At 35.4% G+C, this 18,757-nt stretch overlaps 1 protein-coding gene across 5 annotated transcripts in view; it reads right to left on the bottom strand.

The window, feature by feature from the left end:
* The window catches only part of CACNA2D1 (calcium voltage-gated channel auxiliary subunit alpha2delta 1), a 437,732-nt gene that overhangs the window by 47,644 nt on the left and 371,331 nt on the right, over positions 1 to 18,757 (bottom strand). For 3 of the 5 annotated variants that reach the window (XM_082498410.1, XM_082498411.1, XM_082498412.1), the window contains exons 13-18: positions 13,484 to 13,562; positions 11,364 to 11,413; positions 9,661 to 9,750; positions 6,597 to 6,665; positions 4,883 to 4,957; positions 3,435 to 3,509 (exon numbers count right to left, since the gene is read on the bottom strand). In XM_082498410.1, the coding sequence (XP_082354536.1) occupies positions 3,435 to 3,509; positions 4,883 to 4,957; positions 6,597 to 6,665; positions 9,661 to 9,750; positions 11,364 to 11,413; positions 13,484 to 13,562 (438 nt within the window). Of the gene's footprint in view, positions 1 to 371; positions 429 to 3,434; positions 3,510 to 4,882; positions 4,958 to 6,596; positions 6,666 to 9,660; positions 9,751 to 11,363; positions 11,414 to 13,483; positions 13,563 to 18,757 lie in introns of all 5 variants that reach the window. The other 2 variants (XM_082498408.1, XM_082498409.1) reach the window with 1 other exon arrangement.

The raw sequence follows: 18,757 nt of genomic DNA, 5'->3' as shown, positions 1-18,757 counted from the left end.
TAAAGTTGTAAGAATGATCTTCTCTTGACTTTGGGTTTATGCAAGCAAAGCCAGCACTAGTAGTCTCTTTTTTTTTTTTTTTTTCAGTCTTCAAATTAATTTCAAAATCTGAAGAATCATTTTAACAGCACGGCTCTAATTAGCACCTATTAGTAAAGCACCATAATTTAATGGAACGCCCTTCACTACAGCCAATAACATGTTTTCTATTATTTAAACAAGGAGGGATGCAAGCTTCATGCTTTGGAAGCTGTTTGTCAAAGTAAACAGTTCTCTAGTTAGATTTTTCCTAGTAAGCAGGGCAGAAGCTTTCTAATTGTATTTCCAGGTCTATGCATTCTAACGCACTAATCACCTCCATCCAAAGTTACCTGTACATTGGGTCTCCTTTTTCTCAATTTAACTTTTGGTATGCCCACACCAATTTGCTGAAGTAACAAAAAAGCAGTAATTTATATTTTTACACTCTCAGTAAACAGCCTACTTATAGAATGGAAGTCTTCCCTCAACATCTCTACTCTCCAGTGCACATTTACTGGAACCAGAGACTACCCTCATTCTGATCAAGAGTTCTGCGCTCTCTATCAGACCTACACATAGGTTTTGTCTAGGGATACAAAAAACAGACGTATGTTAAATCATGTGAATTAAGTCATCAAAGTGCTGTTCCTCCCACATACTCTGCCAGAATTAAAATACAGAGTAAGATAAGTTTCACTTTTTGTTTACCATCGTATCTGCTCTTAAAACCTCTTACACTTCTTTCATAACTAAAAACCATAAGACAAAATACTGGACCTTACTGAAAGCACCCGCAATTTCATATTTACCATTAAATGGATTTTGATCAGAACCATCACGAAAATGAAGAAAAGGATGCTAATCTTTAGAACACATTCAGAAATTTAATTATTTACTGTTTTCAAATCTTATCTGGTTAAGACTAATCTTGTTAACTCATGCTCAATGCACTCACTGCAGTGACTATGTCTATTCGGTGGGCTATCCACCTGTTCTCTCCCAGGACAATGGGAAAAATACACGCACATATGCACAGACACACAAAAAAAACTGGCAGAAAAACATAAACTTAAGCATTTGTTTAAAAATGTAGTATAACTAAATACACAAACTGGAAAAATGGTATTTTAAGCAGTTTAAAACTATATTAAAAAGTTAAAAGTTAAAAACAGGTTTCCTGTGTTGTGCTTTGACGTAGATTTTGTTTGCAAATAAGAACATGACGGGAAAGTTCTTAACGATTTTATTCTGGTTTTGACCCTGCCTTTTGTTAAATTTTCTCAGGTTTGCAAATGACTTTACAAGTTCTGAATTTAGGAGCTTGGGTTTGGTTTTTTTTGGTGAGATCATACTGCAAGACAATTTCTTAAAATATCAATTGTGTTGAACCAGTTTTGATTTGAGGTAACAGATTTTCAGAAGGAAAGCGGAAGACATTCAGAAGAAGGGACCATCGGAAGTTTAACACACCCTCACCTCTTCAAAGGTAAAGACGTAGTTATGTTTTAGTCTACATCTATTGAAATATTGCTGGCAAAGAGGGTTAAGATGTTGTTTGTTAATAAGTTAACGGCTACCAGGAAGTTCAACTAAAATTAATATGACATGTTAAAGAAAGTCCATGAGTTCTAAATACATCTGTCTTTGTAGTGTACCTTAGTTTTAAACCGTAGTTCTTGTATCAGTCTGAATAGCATGCACCACCCCAAACAAACTGGGAGTGAAAAAGTCTAGTCTGTGTAACTGTTAATAACAACAATAACAATAATAATAATGCAGATGCTTAATATTACATTTAGACATTATTCTACAACATAAAACATATCACGTAAGATATCCTTTTTTAAACATACTCTAAATCAAACATTTGAGCAGTATGTGAAAACATCTCTGGACTTTCACATCCTTTTAAGCAGACGACTACACAGACAAACCACGACAATTAGTTTCATAATAATCCATCTTAGTCTTCCTGGATATAGTTTTTATTCTCCAGTGTAACAAGTATTCACTGTAGTATAATAGCACGTATGAGATGAACAGAATCCATATCCATCAGTTTCCTCACAAGATTGTACCTAAACTGAGAATACTACATTACTTCATTTTATATTCCTCCTGTTAACAAAAAGATAGTTTCATTTGCATATAAGTAAAAGGTAAATAGACCACTTGCTATAATCTGAGTTTCTAATGATCTCTAATGAGGAGAAGATTCGGTCAGTAATGATGTATATATTTGTCTCAGAATAACTCACCAAGCAAAATCATCAAATCAAACCTTTCATTTCTTAACACATTAAAACCTAACGCATATATTGAGAAACTGAAGTCCATCTGAATTATGAAGACTATATAAAAACCTTATTTTCCCTTTCTTTTTTTTTCTTTTTAAAAGGGTCCTTTCAAAATAATTCAAAAGGGTTATTTCATCAGTAGTTAAGATCAAGTTATTCTTTCTCTTCTTCAGAAGCTTTTTTTTTTTTTTCTTCTTTTGTTGGCAAAAGATTTCAAACATATTCATTACTTCACCAGGAAATTAATTCGCATATTCACAATGCTGACCTTCCGCAGCTTAAGAATTAAATGTGTCACCAAGATATGTAGACAAATTCTTAATTTCTTTCTCTGCTTTTGACAGTTAAATAGTGAAGTACTGAAAAGGGGTTCTGCTATCCCTCTTGTAGCTATGATAGGACTTTCTGGTGAAGAAACAAGAGAGGACAGTCACACAGACAAGAGGTCAAGGACTTACTGCTATTCTGCCACAGGAACATAGCTGGGAGGAATAAAGTGATGGATGTGCATCCAATTTACAAAAACACCCAATATTTCCATGCCTAAAGGCAGCAAATACGGGCTTCCATTACTTAAGAAGTTTCTCTAAAATGTACTAAGTGCTAAAAAATAACTTAGGGTGCCACTGAAGTCTGAAAGCCGTACTAGCCTTATTTGCCTGTGTATTGACAGCTTGCATTTATCTTGGCCATATATTGCCCAAACCATCTTAATGAGACTTTTTACTATTACCAACTGAACTACATGGATACATTGTTTGGTTTTCAATACTTAAAGGGATTCATTATTGTTTCTAACTTTTTATCTGTGAACAATCCATACATTCTCTCAATCTGGAGGGATTATTTTTTTATTAAATGTGTGTGTAAAATATACATCTTTTTTATTTTATTGATAACCAAATTCAATATGAGGCAAAGCTGGTCTTTGTGCTGACTAAAGCAGATTTGGGTAAAGCCATACATGCACCATGGATTTTCCTGACACCCCCACAACTAAGAAATCTTTACTATTGCTCTCTGGTTCTCCGGCACTTTCAGCAGATCTTGGATATTTCTGCTGTTTCTGGCAATGACCTCTTATTATAGAGAAATAAATTAGAAGGTTTTTCATACCTTTGGTTGGAGATTTGGATGAAGTAGCACATACCCATTAGGATCAATTGCAAAATAGTATCCGTTTGGACAAAGCTGAAAGAAAGAAATGAAGTTTGGCATTATAAAGTTTCAAGTAATAAAGAAAGAATAATTAATGGTTTCAAGCAATGGCCATATTAAAGAAAATACATTGCCTCAGACATCATGAAATACGCAAGAGATTAACATACAGAAGAAAATTTCTTAATATTTACTGGTTTAGAACCATAAACTTGCGGAACAAATTAGGCTGATGGGACCACTGGAGGTCATCTGGTACAACCCTTCACTGAAAGCAGAGTTAACTTCAGAATAAGCTCCAACTTCAAAGTTGGACTAGGTGTCAAAGGGTCTTTGAATACTTCCAATGGTAATTCCACAGCCTCACTGAGCAACCTGCTCCAGTGTTTAACCACCCTCACAATGATTTTTCTAATCCATATTTCCAGTTGGAATTTCCCTTGCCACAACTATGTCGATTGCCTCCTGTCTTTCGCTACAAACCTTCCAGAAATGTTGAGGGCCCTCTTCCCTAGAACTCCCACTAGATAACCCATTAGGTTTCTTCTTCAGTCTGAACAAAGCCATCTCCCTCAGCTTCTCCTCATATGCCATGTACTCCAGCCCCTTGGACAACGCAGTGGCTCTGCACTGGCCTCTGTCCAGTGCCTCAGTGTATTTCTTGTACTGCGGAGATCAGACTTGGACACGGTACTCCTGATGCATCTGCTCACTGCACAGTTGGCCTCCTTTACCGCAAGAGCACACTTCTAACTTATCAGCAGCTTGTCCTCCACCGTGACCACCAGGCCCCTTCCTGCCTTTTGAGGCACTCTGCCCCAACCTGTACTGTGGCATGGGATTATTCCATTCTAGATGCAGGACTTTGTGTTTGCTTTCAGTCAAATCTGTGGTGTTCCTTTGCTTCCTTGGCTGTTGTTTTCCACAGTACTAGTTATTTTCTGAGAAATTCCCTAGCTAGATATCTTAATATATAAACCAATCATTCTGAGTAGGGTACAGACAGACACGTATATTAAAGAACTTTTCTATAAAGAACTGTCCATATAAATGGTAAGTATTAATATTAGATGAATTGATCGTGTACTCTACACTGTGACAAGAACCAAACACTCAACTAAACAGCAGTGCCTTAAGCTACAGGAAAATAATTGCTTGGAATATATCCCCCAATGTAAAAGATGTCTTTTACAGATACATTCTGATGGATAATTCACAGAGAAGCACATATATGGCTGGAGAGAAAACCATCCAAAAATCTACAACAATGGAAAAGAATATATGAAAAGAAGCCTGCTGGTATTTTGACTCGCATCCAGTCACTGCTGCGTGATTTATGAAAGAACGTGCAAAGAAATCATACATAAATCAGACATAAAGAGAAAACACCAACACGAGCGACTTACCGTAAATCGGGGTGTCAGTTTTTTTATGTCCTCCAAAGACACATCAACACCCATTACTCCAAGAATCAGCTGATTCTGGTAAGATTCCAAAATGTTAGAATATGTTTGACATGTTTACAATGCAGAATAACTGCAACAGTCAGTGAATTTTGATTTTGCCTTAATCTCATGTTTGACAGACACTACTTAAAAAATTGCCTATTTACTTATGTTCTGTTCTAAATATTTTAAATAATACCCAAGTGATTTAAAATAACATTAAATATATTCAGAATTTAGTATAGAATATGAAAACTATTTATGAAGATGAACATGGATGCTTTCCTGAATGAATAAACAATAAAGTAAGAACAAAACAGGTGAAAGCAAAAATGATGCATTAATATTGCCAGTGATATAAACACTAAATTACTAGGACCGATATAAAGCTACTATTGAACACTTAGGTTGGGCAATTGTTAAGTGAGACCCCCAAACAATCAAACAATTAACCTCTTTTGGCTATAATACAATGATGAATTAAAAAAAAAAAAAAAAAAAACAACCTCACCAAACCTCCCAAAAAAGAGTGACTATAACAATCATCAGCATTTGAAATCAGGGACTCAGGTACCACATATACTTCACTTGTAATTTATTTTCTTACTACAGAAAAGGGACGTGGTCATATACATCGTGTCACCTGAATCCCCTCTCCATATTAAACGAATTTGGAATATGTATTGGAAGATGCACCTTGCAGTAATCTAAAATTCAGGTAGAGACATAAGTCAAGCAGATTCAAGTTCGCCTCTTGTTCCTCTGTACTGTACCATGGCTGGTTTACTTCTCAGAAAGAGATCCTTTGATAATCAGTAGTCTCTCACTTTGCTACCAGACGCAGTGAATTCCAGGCATTATCTTGTAGATAAGATTATGAAATCTGTTTTTTTGTTTTGTTTTGTTTTGTTTTTAAAGGGAAACTATGAGAACTATTCTGAACGTAAATAAAAGAAATGGTAGTGATCACTCTCATTTATTCATGCTGAGTCTATGTAAGATCTGAGAAACTGAATCAAAGAGTATCTTGTCTAAACTGCTGTATGTACTGACCTGAATTAATGTATCACACCAAATGTACAGTATTTTACCACACACTATAAAACATATTCTAGCTCTGATTTTAAAAAGTAGCATTTTGATTTTGTGAAAAGGATATAAATTTATTCCTTATCAGGCTGCAATAGGGATGGGGAATTGTATTTATTTAATACTTAGATTTTAATCTAAGTACACAGTCCTATTTTCTGTTATCATTACAACCAATTAATTTAAATTCTCTACATCATTTCCTTTTACCCTGATATGTCATAGCTTCACAGATCTGTTATAAATTTATTTGGGCTTCCTGTCTTGGCAAGGGCTAAGTAATATCATCATCTACTTCCCATCTATTGAGCACTTAACGCATTTCCACTGCCAATAGGTCACAGAGATAGATCAAGGGATGTCATATCCTGAAACTCAGAGCTACAAAAAGGGTGATCTGCATTTTCTTGTTCCCAGGAGGTTATCAGGCAACTAGAGACGACCCCTTTGTTTCTGGTGTTCAAGACAATTAAACTGTAGAAAGCTTTATGGGAATACACATTTTTCAAGGAGTTTAGCAGTACATATCGTTCAAAGAACTGTTTGGTTTGCTTGTTTTTTTTTTTATCTTCAAGTAACAGCTTACTATTTTCCCATTTTGTTCCTTTGTTAGATTGAAGACAGGCAGAGTTCCTGTAATCACAAGGCCCAGCTCCTAGGAAATAATCACATATAGAGGGGAAAAAAAAGACTTTTTAGTTAAATAACAAATATAGAGCTAAAATATATTAGAACAATCCAGGGATTACTGTAGCCAAACACAAGACTAGAGTACTGTAAAATTTTAGCTTGTAAAAAAAAAGAAAAAAATAAGACTACTTCCTTGATTTTATGCATAGAAAGTTAAAATTACATTTTTTGTGTCCATGTGTTAGTGAGAATAATAAATTGCTTTTTAAAAATAAATGGTGGGCAACAGATTGGGATATAATAGTTTAATAAAACATAAATTTTATGAAAACATACTCACAGATACAGTTCCCACTATACTAAAAACTATAGATAGTAAGGAAAAAAAAAAAGAAGAAAAAGGAAAAGAAAAAGAAAAAAGAAAAAAAGGAGAAAGCCAAACCAAACTTAAAGATAATAAATAGGTAGGCAACAAATACATACAGGTAAAATCAACAGAAAAATCCAACAGGCAATGCTACCACTTTTCATGTCATCACTACTTTTCAATGGTTTGCAATAATGTCCATCATCAGTTCTGCAAAGTCATGTAGTCTCTTCTAGTACTGAGGCAAGGGATTTGTGCTTATTTGGGAATACATAAGATATTTTTTTTTTTCCTTTATTAAGAGTCACAACTCATAGTGAAAATAGGATCCAGAAAACTATATGTTTAGGTAGCCTGAAAAGATTTGTTTTCCATCCTAAATTGTCCACAGGTAGATTTCTACCTTTCTTTGTCCTAATCTTTGGCTTTGATTTCAAATTTTTCCCCTCACTGACCCTTACTCTTTCCACTTATTTTACTGAGGAACCACATCACTTCTCTGCCTTTGTTTAATTGGAAAAAAATAAGCTAAAATACTTTATTAATCCGCTTTGATGAAAGCAGTTCTCCATTTGCCCAGTCTAGTAGCAGCTTTTTGAATTTTCAACCATCCTTCGTGAACTTAAGTTTGTGTATCAAACGAAAGGCGATGAGGTCAGAGTTAATAACCTTACAACAAACAAGGTGAAGAGGAGAAGTGGACTTTTTAGGAAGATAAGAGAAGCAGGAAATGGAGATGAATAAGAAGAAAAGAGACAGGAGGATATTTTTATAGAAGTAGCATTGAAGAGATATATAATGAAACAGTAGGGGAATGTATGGGGAATAACACCCTCTCCACCCCAAAAATGTACAGTTAGAGTGCACAGTAACTGTGAATGAATTATGATTAACTGGTAAACCTAAAGGTATCTGAAAATTCTGGAATTATCTTGAAGAAAGTGAGGTTGGAGCAACACTGTAGCAGAACCTGAAGGAACAGGGCAAGGAAAGAGGCATGAATTGCCACAAATACTTAAACTATTAAAGACAGTCCTGAAAACCAGCATCAAAAGAAAGTACCTTTTTAGGATTTCATAACCTGAACTTAAGCTCAATTCATATGTATCCCCATGTAATACACTTTGCGTTATTTTAGCCTTAGCCCCAAAACAGGTGCTGGGCAGTAAGAGAAAAAGGACCGGACAAAGTCCAGTGAGGCACAAGCAGGAGAAGGGCAAGTCCTACAGGAAGGAACAGCTTTAGGGAATTTAAGATAAACAATCAGTGTGACAAGTTAGTCCCAATCCCTGCTAAATCCAAGAATCAGGAAAAGGCTCCAGAGTGAATTAGATGCACCTGTGCCTTTGTGCCTTCATGTGTGACGAGAAACTCCACAAATTTCAGCCTTCACCTCAACAGTTTAGTTTGGGTTGGTCTTCACTTAATACATACATTAGTAAAAAGAACATGTCCTACTTTTTATAAATCTCTATATATGCACACACACAAACATCTATATATACATATAATTATTTATACACAAACACACACACACATAAGGAAAGACTGAATGAACCCACTGAAAATACAAAGCGACACAGCAGAAGGCTGCAGGTACCACTCATTTTACTTCATTAAACAGATCTCTTTCTATCTCTAGTTACAAATTTAGCTTTGGCTTTACAACAGGATATGTACAGAACATATGAACTTTCGTCATAACATCCTTTATGTTTCCAGTAAGTACCTCAATTGTAACCAAGAAAATATGGTTAATGAACTTCTGGCCATTGAAATTCAGAAGAAAAACTAGTTCCTCTGTGTCCCGCTCAGTTCTATGGTGTGTTGACAAAAATTTTACAGTAATGCTGACTGATGGGAAGAAGTGGTTTTGACATGACATTAGATGACCATGTGAACTTGGATAAATACACGATTCCAGATGACAATTTTGTAGTAATTTTTGCCTAGTTAGAGTTACTCAGAAGAAGGTTATCTAGAGCAACAGATTGGATTGCTGCTAATAATACTTTGTATTTCGTAGTTTCCTGAATATGTTTGTTTTACAAGACCAAAGTGATAAATTCAGCAGTATGGAAAACATTTAATATATCTTTTTTGTTTATTTTCCCATTATATACACTGTCAAATTAAAGAAGTCATTACCTTGAGCAAGCAAGTAATTACAACAACCATGGTAGTTTAGAGACCCAAGTTCAAAATCTGTGCAAATACTCAGGAACATTGTCAAGTTTAATTCTGTCTGGAATCCTTTAAAAAAAAAACAAACCTCCACACTAGTAACATAACAGAACTCTACTGCAGCACAGGTACAACACTGGAAAACTATTTGCTTCTTTTTTTTTTTTTTTTTTTTTTGTTAATTTGAGGGCAACGACGACCTACACTTAAAGATCTGTGTGTCGTATAAGTTGCTTTTTTATGTTAAAGTTCAGAACACTTAGGAGGATACTAGGTGCAAGTAATGACCAGCACGTTAGAAACAGCTGTTCAGGAAATTGCTCTACTGAACAGTATAGATGCTGGAAATGTGAAAGTGTAAGAGTCTGGAACTGTAGGAAATTGAGTCCTCAGGACTGTGGTAAATGGCCCCTTGTAGTTACTGATTTGCTAAGATTCTTATTTTGCTAGAAATAAATACAGATCATACCAAAGCATCCAGGTAGACATTTGTCCATTGGACTTGTTTGGCTTTCTCTCCAGCTAAAACCATTGGTCTTCCCAAAACGTCCAGATATTCCTGCCAAAAAGTGCAACAAACTCATCAAAGAGTAGTCATTAGATCAAAGTCCAGAAACAGCATAAAAATAAACAATCATGAAATAAAAACAATTAACAGATTGGAAAAAAAAAAAAAGTCAAAACTCACCACCAATACAGGAGTAGTATTTAATTACTCCTTTAGAATTATAATAATCAACAACTTAGTCTTCAGCATGCAGCATTTACTGCAAAGGCAATTGTTGTATTTTGGTCTCAGTCACGTGGACCTTACACATCCATAACCACTGCTGTCTTTCCATGAAGTGAGAATTACAACTATTCCTGTTCCAAAATTAACTGCTAATGACATAATTTAATTACAAGCAGATCGCAGAACCTTCAACCCAGAAGAGAGAGTGGGCGATGGAGGGTGCATGGTGTAACAGCTGGGTATGGTAAGCTCCTACACGAAGAACTTGCATTACTTCTATTGGAACAAGAAATTCAGGGGTTTAAAACCTCATAGTCCCTGCCTTCCTTCAGTTCTGGAGTATGGCTAAAGCTGGTGATCTTATGAGCTGTCAGATTTCTGGTCTGGTTTGGGAGTGGATGCCATCAAACTTGTTTCAGTCTTCGACCTTTTCTATTTGTCTGATCATACGAGGGATATTTCTTGCCAGACACTATCTGGAAGAGTTTAACAGAATCAAAGGACTCTTATTCAAGCCAAAAAAAGGACTCATTTTCTGCCAAAAAATGTCATGCCTGGGCTTGGAAGGACAAAGAACTGCTATGATATTTCTCTGCTTTTCTGGACATGCGAATACATGGACTTTCAGACAACTAAAAAGAATATCTGTTCATCTGCACTGTCAGTTTGGATCACACCGTATAATTCCAGGGTCCTGTGCCCTTAATGATCTACACACATGGCTGCTAAAACTGTCTTGCACGCTTTTTGAAGGAAAAAAATCTGTGTCTCTCCCAGGCTGGTTGGATCAATCCAGGAACCTCTCCTGTATGCAGAATTGTACCAGGTCACTGTTTCTGCCCAGCTGAGTTCAAAGACTCTAGCAGGGCGATGCCCTCCCGCACATCCACAGCCTTCTCCACGTAACACAAACCCTTAGGATCACGCCGTGGCAGGAGGCAGGCTACGAATGTCTAGACGCCTTATAAAAGAACTACGGGGTTTTATAGAACTTGAGAAAAAAAAATTGTTGCCGCGTCTCAGGCTCAAAGAGGCACCATATAAGGCCGGGAGAAATACTGAGCCCCAAACATAGTCCTTGTGCAGAGAGGGTCTGCAGGACAGAGACGACTTCAAGCGCTATGTTGCGTGCAGGCGGTCAGCCTGTTTTAGGGGGCGCACGCTGCCGTGGGCCAGCTGGCCAGGGAAGCAGGGCTCACATTGTCCATTGGCTCACTGCAACCACTAAAAAGAAGTAAAGACATTAGAAGACTTTAACACGATAACACCTCACACGTAAAAGGAAGCTTTTATTTTATTTTTTTTTTCCTCTGTTCTTAATGTAGTGCACCTTAAAATTTAGTCGATTCAAACAGAGGTGAAACGCAACATATTGAAGAAGAGAAGTTACTCCACTTGTTTGTGTTACAACTGTACCTACGTTTGGCCAACACACTTACCTGGGTGTTTATTCTTATGGCTCCAATCGATGGAATTTCATAATAATAACCTAAAATTTGGAACAGAAATAATGCCATCTTAATATAATATACTGCTAGCCTCTTAATCTTGAGGAATTTCATTTAGCTTTTAATTTCTAATTTAATTTTAATAGAAATTCTCATGTACGAGTGGAATACTTTTTTAGTAGCTGCCACCATGTGTGGCCACATATGATGGGTCGCCATGCTTTATGCACCAAGCTAGTTACTCTTAAGCAGTGAGAGGATATAACGTGTTCCTTTTGTCTGTTGTTTTTAAAGCTGAGATTATGTACTGAATTTGTGCTCCGGAATTTCCAGTTAAGCTGATGTGCCAGTATACGTATCGGTCATTTTATTACACTGTGTCAGCAACATAATTATATGCTGAATACACGTAGGAACGTGAGTATAGATACAGTCTGCCACAACAGTGATGTTCATAGCAGAAAAAAGTAAGGCACTGTGTGGAAAAGGTGAAAAAATCAAACTGATATTTCTTCTAATTAAATATCAGAAATATCTTTATTCATCATTGAGTACACCACTTATCTGTTTGAATTAAAAATGTTGCCCATATGCATCAATGACCCTGAAAAGACAGACACTGAGATCCAGTTTCAGACCAACTAAGTTGTGAGTCAAATTGGAAGGAAGTGGGGAGGACTGGAGAAGTAAGAGTACTGAGGTTAGACATTTACTTTGCCATAAGCCATGAGTGACTTGATAATAAATTAAAACTTTTCATTAAGGAAAAAATTAAATAAAACTCTGCTTCTTTGGATGTGAAAACAAATAATCACGTCAATTTTGGACAGATTATGATCTTTTTGCCTCGATAGTAAAATGACATAGGTGGTTATGTTTTAAGCCAGCTGGTCCTCATTTGTTTTAAAATGATAGACTTCACATGCAAACAGTGTTTTGAGATACAAAGACATTAGTTAAAAGTGCCTGTTAAAAAAAAAAAACAAACGTTGATTTTCTGTAATTATCTGACAATACAATCGGCTCTTCATGAAGTTGTAGGATCTTCTGCATAACTTGCCAGCAAACTGAGAGACTCATGAGACCATGATATGTATGTTATTCATACAGGCTATGGATTCTTCTATATCATTATTTTTTTCCCAAATTTCTATCTTTCTTTTATTTTTGGTTTCTGTTATCCTCATGCCTGAGAATCATATCTTATCCTCCTTCCCTGGCAGTCTTAATTATCAAGACCCTTTGTAATCTATCTCACCTCTCTCCTCTTGCTTCTTGCTGATTTGTAAAATACTTTCACATTTTCAGTCAGGCCTGGAAATTGCTCTATTTAAAATATTAAAAAGAAATTGTGATATTTTCTCTATTTTCTCTTTATCTGTATTTATCTCTTATCTCTTGCTCCATAATTATACTGTAAGTTTTTTGAGACACCTCTTTCTCCCACTCTTTTAAATGTTTCTGACCATATTTTTCATGTAGAAATTTTAGGAGAAAACATTTTACTTCATTACTTTCACATTTTTTTTCCTTTTTTTTTTTTTTTGTTTTCTATATTAAGAAGTCAGGATTAAAATAAAAAATATAAGATGTTCTTAGTAGCTAAGAAATCACGACAGGAATGAATTTGATATTTTCATCAAAAAAGTGGAAAAAAAATGTAAGTCATTTCTTGGAGAAAACCAGAAAGAAATCCAACCAGCCAACTAAACAAACAAAAAATCCCTTTGTCCAGACCCCTTAATATAAAACAGCTTTGCTTAATTCCTTATCTGCCATCAGTTCCATCTTTTCATAGATGGCTATTACAACAAGATTTCTCAAAACTGAACCATAATATCTTATTATTATTATTATGATTAAAAATACTCTGATATTTTTGTTACAATATAAAGTTTTAAATAAAGTAATCAGAAATAAATAAGCAAGATTATTCTTTATATATATGCATATACACATTATTTCATCAAATAACTTTTTGGAACTTTTATTAAAAAATGGAATAAAGCTAAAATGAGTCTGAAAAAAAAATCCACAATTTTTAGAGAATAATAAAGATATTGCCTACCCAAAGCTTTAGTAAAGAATAGTCTCAGAGTAAAACACAGTACCTTTATTTTCACAGGCCATCCACTGTATGGGTCCTTTGTCATAATTGTGTTGACCAACAGAAAATGTGAACACACGTACCTATGCAAGTTAAAAAACAATGCATGTAACTGTATGTTATTAATTAGCTGTGACTCTCAAGTTAATGATACTTGGATTTTTCATACATTTGAACAGAAAAAGAAAACTGTGAATTTTTCATTTTTTATCACCGTAATAGATATACTGTTATTATGATGTTTTATGTATTCCTATTATCTGGTCCATGAAGTAGAGCTCAGGAAGAATGTCCTTCCATACTTCTTTCATACTTTAACGCTCTTACACTGGTTACCGTCCATAAACCGTTTAATTTTTTTTTTTTCTAGGGTGCTAATTATAGCTCTTCAGGTTTTGTTAAATTAGTTGACATAATCTCCTATCAGTATTAGATGCTCACCAATTAATTAAAAGGAACATATTCATGGCAGTAGAATTCAAAGCAGTGCAAACCAAGATTTTTTAGGATACAAAATATTTTCAGGAAAAAAGATAGGAAATTTTCAGATACTACAGAAAAAAATATCTCATTTCGCTCAGACTTTCAATCTTTTTCATGTAAAACCATTAAATTGGTTCAACAGAGTTCCATGAAAGGGTTAAGATTCTGATATTTCACTTTAAGCTCTTGATATTCATTAAAGCTTTAGGTTTTATAAGCATAATTCTACTCTGTTTAGCTAATGAAACTCCAGTCTATCTCAGCAACTGAGGGGAGTTATGGCTTCAGAAGTACTTACCAAATTCTATCCAAATGAAATTATTTTCCATGCAAATTGTCTGATTTGAATGAGAAAAATTAAAACCAAAAAATGGTACTGTTGGATACAAATTTAAAATCCTACGAGACACATAGAGAAATTACAAATATTATGTTGCAGTTTCTGGATGAATATTTTTCTCCAAAGCTGAGTGTTTCTGTAAAAGGTGGGAAAAATATTTTCCCAACAGGTCTAATAAGCTGTTCGCTGTTACCATCTCCCTCTGAAGAAATGTCCAAGGACCAGACTGCCTTTTCTTTTCAGGTATCTCTTTCTTTATGGACCTTTAACTTTATTATTTCACTTTACAAATCACAGATCACAACATGAAATCAGAATATGAATTCCTCTCTATGGAACTTGATGACTATGTTTAAAATTAAACCATAGCACAATTTGCATGCAGTCTATAACTGAGTATAAGGTAATGTTTTCTTTAAATAATAGTTACCATACAAAATTGCAGAAACTCCTTGTAAACTACTGATCATTGATAAGTTTTTGAATTATTTTTATACAAATTTTCATCCCATTATTTAGCATGTGTGTTTACCACCTAAACCTTCATTTGTCAAATAAGCAACAAAAATGGTGTGATGTAGGCAGAGCTTATGTATTAACCAAGGGCTGTAGGAATAGCTCCAAATCATCAGTCAGCAGCTAGCAATTGATAAAATTTTGTTAGTGTTGACCTCTATATGCAAGGAGGGTGAACAAAGCTTTGTGCTAGATGTCATTTTTAATTAACAATGTTTTGATTTGCTTTATCTGTACACACCCTTTATTTCTGTGGTTAGAAGCAGAATTAAAGCAACTACTCTGCTGCACTGACTGCTGATTCAGGTGTTTGGTTTTTTGTGTTTTTGTTTTTTTGGGGTTCTTTTAAGTTTTTCAATATAACTAATAACACTATTCCATACAGGGTCCTTTCTCAGCAATGAGTCAAGTCACTGATAGTTCTAGTTACCCAGAGAGGTATGGGAATGATTCTACATGTGTGACGGTAAAATTTTGTTCTTATAGTTCATATGGATAGAGACAGATGAAAAATGCCAGATATCACATAGCGTGACCATGACTTCACCTGATATGTCTACATCTCATTTATTTTTTTAATACTGTATCACATTGTAAATTGAAGTTACATTTGCCACCCCCCATTTGTTCTTGACCTCTTTTACAAAATTTCAGCTGTAACTCTTCTAATGGATCTTTCTGTTTCTATTTAATTGCCACCTATTTTTTCCAAGCTGAATATCACAATATAATTTTCTATTGGTACCTCTCAGCTCACAAGGTCCCTGCCTACTCTTGGGGGTTTTTTTGGGCCCACCATTACTCCCAGTTCAGTGGCCACTAACACTTCATTCAGACTGCATTCTTCTCAAAAAATATTGTGTAATAAAAGCCCACTGAAGGCCACTAGTTAGATGGTTGAGTGACCTGATGTCTTCTTCGGATTAAAAGTAACTAATTGAGTTAAGATGGAATCATGTGGGTTCACTTGTGTGTGTATAAAACACATGAGTCAATTAGACTGGACTGTCTCGCATTTGATCTCAAATGTAAAAATGAAACACTGTGTTGGATTCAAGTTGCAAAACGGTATGTAATTTAGGGAAAAGAAGCAGCATGTTAAATCTGCAACTAATCTATAAAGAATTCAGAATTTAAATTATTGACAACAAGCAGAAGACAATATATCTGATTTACTGTTCCTTGGATAATTAACAGAGATAAAGAACTGCAATGAAAATTGGAGTTTTTAATTGTTACTTGGTTTGGCAAGAGGGTGGAACATTCAAAAGAGTTTTCTTTTTCCTATTGCCTCATCTGGAACTGAGTAGAATGACAGACCAGCTGGAAAAATGAGTCAGCAAGTCAAATTAAACAAGCCAATTTTAGCAAAAAACATGCTCTGTGCTAACATTTTCTGTGACAGGACCCAGAGTCAGCCAAAGGACTGAGATGCATCTGTCTATACCTTTTCCTTATAGACATCTCTCTAAAGAAGACAAAAGGCTTTTAAACTAAAAAAAAGACAGATTTAATTACTTTTACTGCGGAATTTATGACCGAGAACACTTGGAGCAACTAGATCAGACACAATGGATATAAGCACCTCTCCCTGTGCCTGTCTTTCCTTTTAAGTTTGGTTTCAACCAACTAAGTGGATTTCTGAGTTGAAGGAAACTGCCAAGTACTTTTTGATCTCAAAAAGTTGTTTTCCATCACCATCAAGACCTGGATATTTCTTCTCTGTGCTTCTCTGCAGCCTCTTAGGTTCTGCACATACTACAGGTTCCCGAGCCCTTTTGCTATGACTCTTGCTCTCCACCATCCGCACCAGCGGATGGACACTTCTGTCCCCCAAACCATTTCCCAGGGACTGTGCAAACTTGCCTCCATGCAGTGGAGATCCATTTACTCTCTTCACAAAGAAGCATAACTTTCATATCAATAAAAAACAATGTCTCAATCAGAAAAACAAATAGGAGCTGTCACACTTTCTGATTTTCAACGGGGTTGATCAAAGTAAAGTACTTCTAGAAAACTCATACCCTTAGAATGGAGAAGAACTAGAGACGGGCACCAGCCTGCTCTGCCAGCCCAGTCAGATACGGTCTTGAAACTGTTCTGAAATATTTCTAATATTTAGTAGTCCTAATAACAGTCCTAATTTCTACCACCAAGTGTTCAAGTCCAGCGCTGTGTTAGTTCTGTCAGGAACATATCGTGTGCTGGTAATGGGTAGCTAATTTTCTGTACTTTTCTCACTCTGAAACTAATCTCGGGGAGAAAACACACTATCACTTATTCTTTGTATTATTCACTTACAGTATATAGTAGAGCAATATACTAATTAACAAGCAAAATAATTGTAGAATTAATGTAAGGAAAGTCAGACAGTAAGTGGCACAGGCTGCCCAGAGAGGCTGTGACGTCTGCCTTCTTTGAGGAAGAAGTACTGTTTTGAAGAATATACAATTGCCTTATTATATAATTAATTTGCTTCTTATTTTTTATTTCTCTCTAGCAGAAAGAGCTTATAAAAATCAAGGTGAATAGAAGGCTTCTGACTGCTACAGATAGTAGGGGATAATGGCACTCAAGAGAGTTGTGATGAAGACAGCAATGAAGAGTTACCAGAGAAAAGGCTGCTTTCCCTACAGGTCTCAGTTGCTTTGTACCTATTTTATTTCTTTATTTTGCTATTGGAATGAAATAAAGTAAGATTAAATTAAACTCTTCCTTTGGGTGTATCTTGTTATGAGTATTACAGAAAATTAACGGTTTGAGTGAAGTTAATTCAAAGTGGTAACTAAGCACAAAAATCACCCTTGCTGTTTAAAGCACTGCATATATGTGTAGGCACTATGTGCAGGTCTACGAGAGTTTGAGAAACTGCAACCACTCTGCAAGCAGTTCAGAGTGGATGAACTGCTTTTTGACAGATAAAGTATTTGTCTTGAATTCTGTGCTGCTGCAAAAAGAGAGCTCTCAATAACCTTTTATGTGCATCTCTTCATTAAACTGTTTGGGAGGAGATTAACTGACCTTTGGAGATATATATGTCTCTTTATCAGATAGTAAGAGAGCTACATGATTAATTTACTCAACTAGATGCAGGCAAGATGAATTCCACCATTTTCTGTCACGTAAAAACATCGAGTGCATCTTTCTCTACCACTAGATAAACAAACTTACTGAGGCAAAAATTGATCTCATCAAATCATGCAACTTCAGTTTTCATGATGACATAATGATTTCAGAATATTTTAATCTGGCCTTTATGACTGCAGGCAAACATTCACCTGTAATCTCATTTGCTATAGACCAAGAGAAGCTGTGATATAAAGGAATAATGCAGTAATTCCAACATGATCTGGGAAATTATTTTTCCCACTAATGTGTTTGTAGATTATCAGATCTGATGAAAATTCTTTTCACTTTATATTTAACAGGTACACTTCTGAAACAAGAGCACAATACATAATGCCTATTTTTCTGAATAAAATCATAAAACTGCTTTTCTAAATTCCACTATGCACTCCATCTTCTAAATTGCTTGAAAATACAGCCTTTAAACCACTTCATCATTCTGGTACTCTTCTGCCATAGGTCAGGTTTTCAAGCTGCCACACTTAAAACTGTCAATCCATTTTTTTTTGTTACTGTCTTTAGGTCTGTGGGCAAAAATCTGAAGATGATTTTGGATTCTCCTATGAACCGAGACCAGAAGGCATTTATGAGCAATCTGAACTGAGAACAGAACTTCAGAAGATGGTCTGAAACTCCTGTATACAAATTAGGAAGCCACCTAGGATTAGCCAATAGGAAGCACCAAACAAAGAGTTTCACCAAAATTCCGGTCCATAATCTGTCATGATGAACTGTGCGATTCAGGAATTCCAGGGATGCAGTCCTCCTGAACCATTTGGGTTATATCTATAACTGTAAAGCGGTTTTGTTTTC

Source organism: Vanellus vanellus (genome assembly GCF_965231255.1).
Source record: "Vanellus vanellus genome assembly, chromosome: 1".
NCBI classification, from domain to species: domain Eukaryota; kingdom Metazoa; phylum Chordata; class Aves; order Charadriiformes; family Charadriidae; genus Vanellus; species Vanellus vanellus.
Note: the sequence above shows the minus strand (reverse complement) of the source record. Positions and strands in the feature narration are given on the sequence as shown.